Source organism: Bubalus bubalis, chromosome 1, assembly GCF_019923935.1.
Source record: "Bubalus bubalis isolate 160015118507 breed Murrah chromosome 1, NDDB_SH_1, whole genome shotgun sequence".
NCBI classification, from domain to species: Eukaryota; Metazoa; Chordata; class Mammalia; order Artiodactyla; family Bovidae; genus Bubalus; species Bubalus bubalis.
This window is the reverse complement of record NC_059157.1, coordinates 194068092-194080134: the sequence shown is the minus strand read 5'-3', so window position 1 is coordinate 194080134 and position 12043 is coordinate 194068092. Positions and strand designations below refer to the sequence as shown.

Sequence of the window (12043 nt, the reverse complement as noted above, 5' to 3'; positions counted from 1 at the left end):
TGTCCTTTCTTCATCCCAAGATTCCATCTAGATACCACGTTACATTTAACCATTTCCTTAAGATCCTCTTGCCTGTGAAGTTCTCCAATTCTTCCAATGGCTGGCTTTGACAGAATCTAACGTTTTTCTCATGATTTATTTGGGTTAAGGATTTAAGGTATAATAATAAAAAAAATTTGGCCTTTGTCCCTAATTCCTGTCACTGATCTCCTAAAATCCTTGGAATTTCCCTCTATGTTAAGAGAGTCTCTGTTATTCATAATGAGCCCCTTTCAAGCCTATCAAAGTTTATGCTAATGAGGTGATAATTGGCGAACTTCTAAATGGCTTGGGATGGGGGATGGGGGTCCAGAGGAGCCAACCAAAGAGGTTTGGCACTTTCTCCTGACCTGCTTCAAAGAAGCCTCTATAAAAACCCTTGGGAAGATCTACCAAGAGGGCAACCCGGAGAGGGCTTGGACCGTCTGCCTCCCCCACCTCCTGCTTCTGAGCATCTCTCACCGGAAACAGTAAGTACAGCGCTTGGCTGTCTTCTGTGTTCTAGCAAATTATCAAACCGGGAGCTAGATGGTGGGAACCTGTGGGCCTTTTCGTCTGGCCGGGCTTCAGAAATGCCCCGTAGCCTGGGTACCCGGATTCGCGGCTGGCGTCTGATATGGTGGGCAGAAAATCGAAGAACCGGTTGTGGACGTTAGCAAAGACCCCCACGTATCCACATTCGGTGTTCGTCGGGATGAGACCAGAGGAGGCAAGCGGAGGGCCTCTTATTTTTGCTCAACATCTTTCCAGGAGGGTTTATAAGGCTGGATGGAGTAAGGGGGTGAGACTGGCGGGCTGCGGGAAGGAGGGTTAAAGAGCTAAAAGGCCCACAACGGGTAGGCGGTGGGGAGAGACGTCTCCTGGATGAGAAGCATCCGCGGATTTTTTTTTTTGTCTCTCCTGAATCTGGTCCGCTGTTGCGAAGAAGGGATTCATTGGAAAAGACCCTGATGCTGGGAAAGATTGAAGGCGGGAGGAGAAGGGGACGACAGAGGATGAGATGGTTGGATGGCATCACCGACTCGATGGACTTGAGTTTGAGTAAACTCGGGAGTTGGTAATGGACCGGGAAGCCTGGCGTCCTGCGGTCCAGCGGGTCGCAGAGAGTCCGACACGGCTGAGCTGAGCTGAGCTGCACTGGGTGCGGTCCAGCTCCCGCGCTGCGGGCGCCCCGGGGCCCGGCGGAAGCCCGGGTGGTCCGCAAGCCCAGCCTGCACAGCGGCTGCCTGGCCACGAGGGGGCGCAGCGCGCGGCGGCGGGTCAGGAGGGCGACCTTCGGGCGGAGAAGCCGGCCGGCCTGCCCCCTTCAGAAGTATCCGGGGCGCCGCACCCGTCAGGGAGGGTGTCGGGTGGGATAGGCTGGTCGCCGCCCCTCCGAGGGCCTCGTTCGTCTTTGGTCGGGGTCGCGGGGGCGCACCGGGGTTGAGCCGGCTGAGCCGCCGCAGCCAGCGAGAGGGGCGGAGTTTCCGCCGAGGCCGGGCAGGGGCCCCGCGGCACTCGCGCGCCTCCCGCTGCGGAGCCCCGGCTGGCACGGCCCGCTCGCCAGTGCGCACGCGCGGCCCGAAGCTCCAGTGTGCCGGCCCCGCCCCCCGTGTTTGCTGCGGGGGCGCTCAGACGCGTGGATTAGGGGCGGCAACTGAACCGGCCCGGCCGCAGCTAGCAAGCGGGGACGAGTTTTTCTGGAACCTGCGTGTGGGCAGAGGCTTTCTAATGACCCAGGATCCAGATGCAAGGGTAAAAAAAACCAACAACACATCGCTACTATTCAGTTCAGTTGCTCAGTCATGTCGAGTCTTTGCGACCCCATGGACTGCAGCACATCAGGCTTCCCTGTCCATCACCAACTCCCGGAGTTTACTCAAACTCCTGTCCATTGAGTCGGTGATGCCATCCAGCCATCTCATCCTTTGTCATCCCCTTTCCTGCCTTCAATCTTTCCCAGCATCAGGGTCTTTTCAAATAAGTCAGTTTTTCGCATCAGGTGGCCAAAATATTGGAGTTTCAGCTTCACCATCAGTCTTTCCAATGAATATTCAGGATTGATTTCTTTTAATATGTACTGGTTGGATCTCCTTGTAGTACAAGGGACTCTCAAGGGCCTTCTCCAACACCACAGTTCAAAAGCATCAATTCTTTGGTGCTGAGCTTTCTTTATAGTCCAACTCTCACATCCATACACGACTACTTGAAAGACCATAGCTTTGACTAGATGGAGCTTTGTTAATCCCTGGTTGAGGAGGGGACTGGAACCCACTGTCATTTCATGGAAACCGAAGAATTGGTGATGGACAGGGAGGCCTGGTGTGCTGCAGTCCATGGGGTTGCAGAGAGTCGGACACGGCTGAGGGACTGAACTGACTGACTGACTGCCCTGGTGTCAGGACTTACTGAATCTCTTACGTTCTTTTGTCTCCTTGTGGAAAGATTTCAGCATGAGGCAAAGAGATGAACACAGTTAGTTTATTAGCATAGGACGCTTGTGTGAGATACTGGTGGGCAGGCAAGGGCTCGCAGCCCTAAGAACAAAGAGGGCTATATTTGTATACTCAAAGCAAAAGTTGTGGGGGAGGCTATGTATGGAGAGGGGGAAGGGTATATGAACAATTATTGTACCTTCTCAATTTTTCTGTGAACATGAAACTGCTCCCAAAAAGCCTTTAAAAAATAATGTTGTTTCCAAAAAAAAAGTGGGGAGAAGACTGTCTTTTTCCTCACTTTTGGGTAGACATCAAGGCTTACATCATTAGTTATTTGACCCTAGATTGTCTAACTGGGTGATTGTCATATGGTGGTGATGTACACTAAATGGCAACTTTCCTAGTGACTCAAACAGCAAAGAATCTGCCTGCAATGCAGGAGATCTGGTTAGATCCCTGGGTGGGGAAGATCCCCTGGAGATCATGGCAACTCACTCCAGTATCCTTGCCTGAAAAATGCCATGGACAGAGGAGACTGGCAGGCTTCAGTCCATGGGGTTGACATGGACAGAGGAGACTGGCAGGCTTCAGCCCATGGGGTTGACATGGACAGAGGAGACTGGCAGGCTTCAGCCCATGGGGTTGACATGGACAGAGGAGACTGGCAGGCTTCAGCCCATGGGGTTGACATGGACAGAGGAGACTGGCAGGCTTCAGTCCATGGGGTTGACATGGACAGAGGAGACTGGCAGGCTTCAGCCCATGGGGTTGACATGGACAGAGGAGACTGGCAGGCTTCAGCCCATGGGGTTGCAAAGCCAGACAGGACTGAGCGAGTGACACTTCCACTTTCACTTTATACTAAAATATGATGCTTCATCTCAGGCTTCAGCATAATGTCCCCTTGCACCAAGTTTCTTTCGCCTTGCACCTTTAATTCCTGTCTTGGCTACATGCATAAATGCTCTTCTTCAAGGACCATTAACTCCCTGACTTCATGTAACAAGGTTTGGACTCCATATGTATTATCTTGTGTTTTAACTATTAAGACTTCTGGCTTGAGTGTGCCTGGCACTTGGACATGCCTGGTCTTCCTTCAAGGCAGTATAGATTGAACCTGTGTCCTCTGCATCCATGGCAAATGCTTAAACACTGGACCCCCCCCCCCCCCAGGAAAGTCCCATTTATCAAATTTTATATATAGTAGTGTGTATATGTGGAGGAGGAAATGGCAACCCACTCCAGTCTTCTTGCCTTGAGAATCCCATGGACAGAGGAGCCTGGCAGGCTACAGTCCATGGGGTCAGGAGAGTCGGATATGACTTAGCTACTAAAGAGAGAGAATGTGTATATGTTAATTCCAAACTCCCAGTTTCTCCTCCTTCCCCTTCCCCTTTGGTAACCTTAAGTTTGTGTTTTGTCTGTGTTGAACAAAACTCTTGACTATATGCTTTCTGTGTGTAAACAAGCAAACAGAAGACAAAATTTGAACTGCACTTAGTTCAGTTCAGTTCAGTTCAGTCGCTCAGTCGTGTCCTACTCTTTGCGACCCCATGAATCGCAGCACGCCAGGCCTCCCTGTCCATCACCAACTCCCGGAGTTCACCCAGACTCACGTCCATCGAGTCAGTGATGCCATCCAGCCATGGCCTTTTCTGGCAATTCTGAAAGTATTTTCTGTGTATTTGGGGATTAAGCAAATTAGGCACTATCATGGCATTGCTGGGAGCGAGGAGTCTCGCCGGGAGAAAGTGGTACAAGTCTGGAGGAAGGAAGGCCAGGGAGAGCTCTGTGGACTGGGCTCCAGTTCCCAGATCTGCCTGCTGAAAGAACTTTGGGACCAGGGCCGCCCCAATGGCCCTAAGCATTCCTAGTGTTCGTATTTTGGTTCTAAATCCCATTCTCCAGAGTTCCTTGGAGAAGTAGCTCACTCCGTGAAAGTGAGTGTTAGTCACTCGGTCATCTGACTCTTTGTGAGTCCATGGACTGTAACCCCTCAGTCTCCAGTATAAAAAAATACATATTACACAGTCTCAAAGGATCACTCCACAGATTATTTAATAATTACAAAGGGAAAAAAGGAAGCTTTATAGAGGGAAAATTTGGCGAATACCACCTTAACCATGTGATCAAAATCAGCACCACAGAGAATGACGTAAAAAAAGTGCCAAATATGCATAACTTGAATTGGATCATGGGGTGTGTGTGTGTTAGTCACTCAGTCGTGTCCGACTCTTTGCGACTCCAGGGTCTGTAGCCTGCCAGGCTCCTCTGTCCGTGGAATTCTCCAGGCAAGAATACTGGAGTGGGTTGCCATTTTCTTCTCCAGGGGATCTTTCTAACCCAGGGATTGAACCTGGGTCTCCTGCATTGCAGGCAGATGCTTTACCATCTGAGCTACTAGGGAAGCATCCTGGGGTAACATCAGACAAACTAAAATTGAAGGACAGACTACAAAGTAATGGGCCTGATTCTTTTTTTAAGAGTAATCACTAGACTTTATTTGAACAACTGGGAAAATATTTCCTTAAACTGTTTATAAGTGGGAAGAGATGCATGGTATTGGAAGCACACGAAGGAAAGAGGGAGGGGAGGGGGGAAAGAAAGTTGGAAAGCAAAGAAGCAAAAAGGCCAGGAAAGAAATACTGCATTGAATGAACCACAGACCAGAGTACCTTTCATCTTACGTACCCTTAATACATTCATGAAACTTCCAGAGATATTTCCGTTAGTTAAATGGGAAACTTCCACAAAGTTGTGTCTGACTCTTGGGACTCTATGGACTATAGCCGCCAGGCTCCTCTATCCATGGGATTTTCCAGGCTAGAATGCTGGAGTGGGTTGCCATTTCTTTCTCCATGGGCCTGACTTTTAAAAACATGTTTACGTAGTGGAACTTCCCTGTTGGTCCAATGGTTAAGACTCCATGCTCCCAATCAAGGGGGTTGGGTTTGATCCTTGGTCAGGGAACTAGATCCCACATACTGCAATTAAGACCTGGCTTAGTCCAAAAAATAAAAAGTCTAAGTCATGAAAGACAAAGATTAGGGAACTGTTCCAGAGTAAAGAGGAATAAAGAGACATGACAACTCCAATGAAAAGGTGTAACTTTGAAGTGGGAAAAATACTGCATAAAGGATGTTATTGGAACAATTGGCAAAATGTGAATATGGACTTGGTCGTAGATGTTAGCATTGGATCTATGTTAATTTTCTGAACTTAAGCTTTGTAGGGTGGTTACCTAAGAGAGCCTTCTCGTTCTTAGGAAATAAGCCCTAAAGTATTTGTGGGTGAAGAGTCAAGATTTGTGCAACTTAATCTCAAATGGTTCGGGGAAGAAAAAAGTCTCTGTTTTGCTTTGTACCACTGAACTGGATATGCCACAATTTACACTATAAGTTCTCTATTGTTGAACATTAAATTTTCCAATTTAAAAAGTCATTCTTACAAACAATGATGCTATCAACATCTTTACAAATAGAAATTTTCTTTTGTCACCATTTTTAGTATAAATGCCCAGAATTAGGAATACCAAATCAGAGTGCCAGTGTTTTTAAAGCCTTTAAGAAGAGAGTAGTAATTCAAGATGCTAAGAGTAGTTGATTTAAATAGAAGGTTGTAAGTAACCAAGGGAGGTGAGAGAACAGAGCTACAAATAGCAGGAGATTTTAAAAGCAGCTGCTCATGCAAAGGACTCTCCCAGTCCTGGAAAACTCCCCGCACTATGGCAGGGGGCTTGCTACCCCAAAACGGCTGCTGTAAGCATAGCGTGGGGGGTTTTCCAGCAGACTTTTTCGGTTAGCAACTTCCCTATCCTTGTCCTAGGACTCATGGGTCTAATCCAAACCACCATGACCTAAATCTAGACTTTGGACAATAAGGGATTTGTGCCTCCGGAGGATTCTTCTGGCTAAGAAACACAATGTGATGCTTTGTGTTCAGGAACCTCGTGACTCTCCAAGATAGCTGTGAACATTAGTAGAAATCTAAAATAAAAAAGAAAGAGTATTTGGCCTAAAAGATACTGAGTTGAAATAAAAACTGCTAGTAATGGGAGTGTAAATTGCTATAACTACTTTGGAAAACTGCTTAGTGTTATGTTTTTAACACTCAACATTAACTTGATCCAGTAACTCCTATCCTAAGTAGGTGTGTTCCCAGAGAAATGCTTCAACATGGACTCCAGAGAGGCAAGTAAGGGAATGTTCAGAGCAGCATTACTTGTCAGAGCAAATGAACTGGAAATAACCCAGTGTCCATCAACAGGACAATGGCTAAGCAATCTATGATAGAACAGAATTTTATATAGCAGTGAAAATGAATAAAGTCCAGCTATGCAAAATTATGCGGCTTCCCAGGTGGCTCAGTGGGTAAAGAATCTTTCTGCAATGCTGGAGACACAGGAGACAAGGGTTCGATCCCTGGGTTGGGAAGAACCCCTGGAGAGGGAAATGGCAACCCGCTCCTGTATTCTTGTCTGGAAAATCCCATGGACAGAGGAGCCTGGCGGGCTACAGTTCATAGGGTCACAGAGTCGGACACAACTGAAACAGCTTAGGGCACACGCATGGTTATATGTGTGAAGCTTAGAAACAATTAGCGACAAGGCTTAGAAGTTTCCTTTTTGAATAATATTTTGGAAAGCTAAAAAACTTGAGCTTTTAGGGATGTGTTTATTTGTATTAAGATTTTCTTTTATTAAGTTTATGGATTTACTCATTTATTTTTGGCTGCACGGGGTCTTCCTTACTCTCCGTGGGCTTGCTCTAGTTTCGGCGAGCGGGGGCTACTCTGTGTTATGGTTTGAGGCCTTCTCATTGCGGGGGCTTCTCTTGTTGCAGAGCTCGGGCTCCAGGCACACGGGCTTCGGTAGTTGTGGCTCGCAGGCTCCGCAGCGGGGGCTCAGAAGTTGTGGCACACGGGCTTAGTTGCTCCATGGCATGTGGAATCTTCCCAGACTAGGGATCAAACCTGTGTTTTCTGAAACGGCAGGTGAATTGTTAACCACTGGGCCACCAGGGAAGTCCTTATAGTAAGATTTTTAAAAACAAGGTAAATAAAAATATAAAATTGAGGGACTGCCCTGGTGGTCCAGTGGCTAAGACTCTCATCTCTCAATGCTGGGGCCCTGGGTTTGATCACTGGTTGGGGAACTGGATCCCACATACCACAGCTAAGACCCTGTGCAGCCAAATAAATACAAGTAAGTTAAAAAAAAAAATATATATATATATATATATATATAAAATAGAGGATAGTTAGGCAAGGAGTATAGCAGATAGGTAAGAAGTATAGCATTGTTGGCAATAATCTCTTTTTTCTTTTAATGTGCATTGTAATATTTTAAAGAGGGATAGTCAGGATGGAGTGTTTACCAGTTTATCACTTCATTTTATTTGATTTTCAGGCTTCTCCAAGGGAGATGCTGCATTTCATGGGTGACGTAAACTTGGAGGGTAGTTAATAGTTAGGATGGCAGGTCCTAGTTGGCTAAATCCAAGGGGCACAGGTCAACAGGATACAATTTAACAGGAGTAAACCTGTTGACATTGGTTTCAAATGTCAGCAGCAAAAGTATAGCTAGAATTAGGACCAGTGATTTTTTTTGTTTTGTCTTGGCCACGTGCATGACATGTGGGATCTTACTTCCCTGGATGGTGGATCAAACTTCCGCCTCCTGCGGTGGAAGCACAGACTCTTAACCACTGGACCACCAAGGAAGTCTAGGATTAGTGATTTCTTTAAAAAGAAAAAGTCTAGGATTTTATATGAATGCAGTTTCAGTAAGCTATCAAGCTCATTTGGCAATAATCTAGTTCTTAAATTGAGGGCTAGGTACATAATGTTCATTTTATTACTAGATTTTGCACCTTACATATGTTACTGGAAATTCTTTTGAATGTGTTGCAATTAAAAACATCACTGGTGTCTACTGTTTTTGCATGTTGAATTTGAAAATAGCAATGTAGATAAAAATCAGGAAACCATACAATTTTCTAATTGGAAGAGGCCTTCAAGATGATGGCTAATCTGAAAGGTAACCATTTAAAAATTATAACTACTAGGGAATATTTGTAGTTTGGGAAATTGGGGATGACTCTAAACATAAAAGAAATGGTAAATGTCATGAAAAAAACTGAGGTTTTATTTAATTGAAATGTAAAACTGATACATCAAAAATCATCTTAAAATTAAAAGGCAAATGTTAAACTGATGAAAAATATGCCATAAGCAGGGACTACCCTGGTGGCTCATTGGTAAAGTCAGCCCTGTAGTGCAGGGGACTTGGGTTCAATCCCTAGTTGGGGAACAAAGCTTCCTCATGCAACTGAACCCAGAGCAGTGCAGCTCCTGAAGCCTGCATGCTCTGGAGCCCTCTCCACAACGGGAGAGCCTGTGTGCTGCAACTAAGAACCCATACAGCTAAATTTAAAAAAAAAGCCGCAACTATATACCAGCCCTGCGTTGATGCCCTTAATACAACATTATGACAGCTTACGGAAAAACCTGAATGAACTTTTCGGCCAACCCAATATAAAGAGCCCATAAAATCAGAAGGAAACAGTAATACCAAAGTTGAACAATGGCAGTGGACGTTAGCACGATGAAGGAAACTGTCAACAAAAGGAGAAAATAGCCTGCGGAATGGAGAAGATATTTGCAAACAATATGTCTATAAGGAGTTAATATCTAAAATACAGAATTCAACATTAAAAAAAAAGTGTTTAAAAAATGGGCAGAGGACTTTAGAAATTGACGTTTTTCCAAAGACATACAGATGACCAATAGACTTATGCAAAAATGTTCTATATCACTAGTCTTCAGGGAATTCTAAATCAAAACCACAATGAGGGACTTCCCTGGTGGTCCAGTGGTAAGACTCTGCACACCCATTGCAGAGGGCACGGATTCAATTCCTGGTTGGGGAAGGAAGATGCTGCATGCTGGGCGGTAAGGCAAAAAAAAAAAAAAGAAACAACAACCCCTAAACAAACAATTCCCTGGTGGCTCAGATGGTAAACATGCAGGAGACCTGTTTGATCCCTGGGTCGGGAAGATCCCCTGGAGAAGGAAATGGCAACCCACTCCAGTATTCTTGCCTGGAGAATCCCATGGACAGTGGAGCCCGGTGGGCTACAGTCCACGGGATCGCAAAGAGTCGGACACACTGAGCGGTTTCACTCACTAAACAAACAAACAGTGACCCGTGGTGATATATCACCTCTCACCTGTCAGAAAGGCTATCATAAAAAACAAGTATTAGTAAGTACTAGTGAGGATGTGGAGAAAACTTTTGTACAGGAAGCGACTTAAGTGTGCACATTCTACAGTAGTCCCTGGGAGCTCCCTGGCAGTCCAGTGGTTAGGACTCAGCGCTTTCACTGCCTAGGCCCTGTTTCAGTCACTGGTAGGGAGCTAAGATCCCAAGCCCCTCGATTGGCCTGACCAAAAACAAACAAACAAACAAAAAAACCAGAGGAATGGCTAAACAGATCATGGATACTCAAACATGGACTATTTTGTAGCTGTCAAAATGTATCGGGTGTGATGGAGATCTCAGCTTGAGGTTTTCTCTGACCTGGAGTTTATTCCTTGGACCATCCCTAAGCACTTCCCTGGAGGTCAGAGACAACTGCTTTCCCCTTTGTGGGTATCTAATTGATCCCAGGTGTCAGTCCATTTCCCCCCATACCCCCCAATAATGAATTCCCTATTTCCCCAAAGAGGAGGAAACCTCCAGTCCTTGTTTGAAAATGCTGTGTTGGAAGGGTTCAGAAGGGTTCAGATGGCAGAATTAAGACTCCTTCATCCCTAGGGTGGGCTTCCCAGGTGATGTAAAGAATCCACCTGCCAATGCAGGAACTGTAAGAGAGGAGGGTTCGATCCCTAGGTCTGGAAGATCCCCTGGAGAAGGAAATGGCAACCCACTCCAATATTCTTGCCTGGAGAATCCCATGGACAGAGGAGCAGTCCATGGGGTCAGAAAGAGCTGGACACTACTGAAGAGACCTACCATGCAGGGACCATACCCTAGGGTAGCAATGGAAATCTCCTATTGCTCTTAGTAAAGGAAGACTTAGTTAATACATCCAGCTCTCAGTTGTACTGAAAGGAGGAGTAATGCCAGGGAGGAAAAGCAATCCACTGAGTAAACAAGTTCAGTTCCCTGCTGTCCACCTCCTTCAGCCAACATCCTACCGAGGGGATCCCTATGCGGCTCCTCTCCTCTCCTTCATTCGGCAAAAGCTTCGGCCACCTTCACTGTGAGCTGGGAACACAGATCCGGGTCCCTGTCCCCAGGGCTTCCACACGTCTCCAGGGGAGGCAGACACCCTGGACCCGCAAGGGCAATGTGGGCAAGCAGAGTTGCAGGGCAGCTGGAAGGCGGCCTGTGCCACCCCCGGAGGTGACATAGTGACATTGAAAGTGAAAGTCGCTCAGTTGTGTCGGACTCTGCAATTCCGTGGACTGTCCACGGAACTCTGCAGGCCAGAATCCTGGAGTGGGTAGCCTTGCCCTTCTCCAGGGGATCTTCCCAATCCAGGGATCGAATCCAGGTCTCCTGCATTGCAGGCGGATTCTTTACCAGCGGAGCCACCAGGGAAGCCCAGTAACATTGAAGGCCTGAGCTAATATTTCAGGGTTTCAGGTAGGAGGATGCTGGGGCGGGCCAGGCGGTGATCGACGCGGAAAGGGGGCACGGAGGGCAGCGGGAACGGTGCTCCGGAGCGTCCAGAAGCCCCAGCCAATGTGGTCAGTGGAGGCCGGAGCAGTGGGCAGGATTTGGGGTTGTGCCGGGCAGCGGGGCCCCCACCAAGGGGGATCTCCACCCGGCCTTTCCCACGGCCTGCTTCCCACGCCCCTGCAGCCACCTGCTCTGTCCTTGGGGGGAAGCCTCTGCCCGCCCCCGCCGCCCCCTCCTCCCCACCCCCCCACAATCGGGTGCACTGGCCGCGGGGTCCCGGGGCTCGGCCCACAGGCACCTGTTACTGGAGGCTCTCTCTTAACCAGGTAAAGGGCTGGGGCGCCCGGCGTGGGTTGGCAAGCAAGGGCTCAGATTTCCTACTTTTGATCTTGCTGTTTGATCTCCACCTAGAGAGACTTATTTATAGAAACCAGTCGTTCCATCACGGCCTGCTCTCCGGCTTTTGCTGTTTTCAAGATGCCTGATGGGTGGCTGGGTGCAGGCTGCCTTCCAGCCTGCAGTCTTGCTCCTTGCGCGCTGCGTCCCAAGTTCCAATTCGGCGGCATTTGCCGCCCTTGGCTTCTCCAGGAGATGGCTCTTTTCTCTCTTCAGGGCCCTGTGGTTCCTGAGATGGCTTCTTGCTTTTCTAGACTCTGAATTTCTCTTTTTTTCCCCCACCAGATTTACTGTTATTTTCTTATAGACTTAAAGCTCTGGGGATGAAGAAGCAGGGTTTGCATGGAGGCCTTTTAAAAATCCAAGGTTGACTGCAAAGCAAGGGAGATTAACAAGGAGACATTGCAGCCTTGCCTTTGAGGAGCCTGGATAGTGGTACCTCTATGGGAACCAAATTCAGTGAAAACCGGGAAGCAAAGTCCAGGCTGGGGATGTGAGGGGCTGT

At 47.5% G+C, this 12043-nt stretch overlaps 1 protein-coding gene across 2 annotated transcripts in view; it reads left to right on the top strand.

Annotated features, from left to right (window-relative positions):
* Nucleotides 1-308: 308 nt before the first annotated feature.
* HLCS (holocarboxylase synthetase) overlaps nucleotides 309-12043 on the top strand; it is a 215374-nt gene continuing 203639 nt past the window's right edge. Inside the window, exon 1 of one of the 2 annotated variants that reach the window (XM_025293769.3) lies at nucleotides 309-509. In XM_025293769.3, coding sequence (XP_025149554.3) covers nucleotides 324-509 — 186 coding nt within the window. In that variant the 5' untranslated portion in view covers nucleotides 309-323. Of the gene's footprint in view, nucleotides 510-1171; nucleotides 1774-12043 lie in introns of those variants that run through there. The other variant, XM_025293775.3, reaches the window with a different exon arrangement.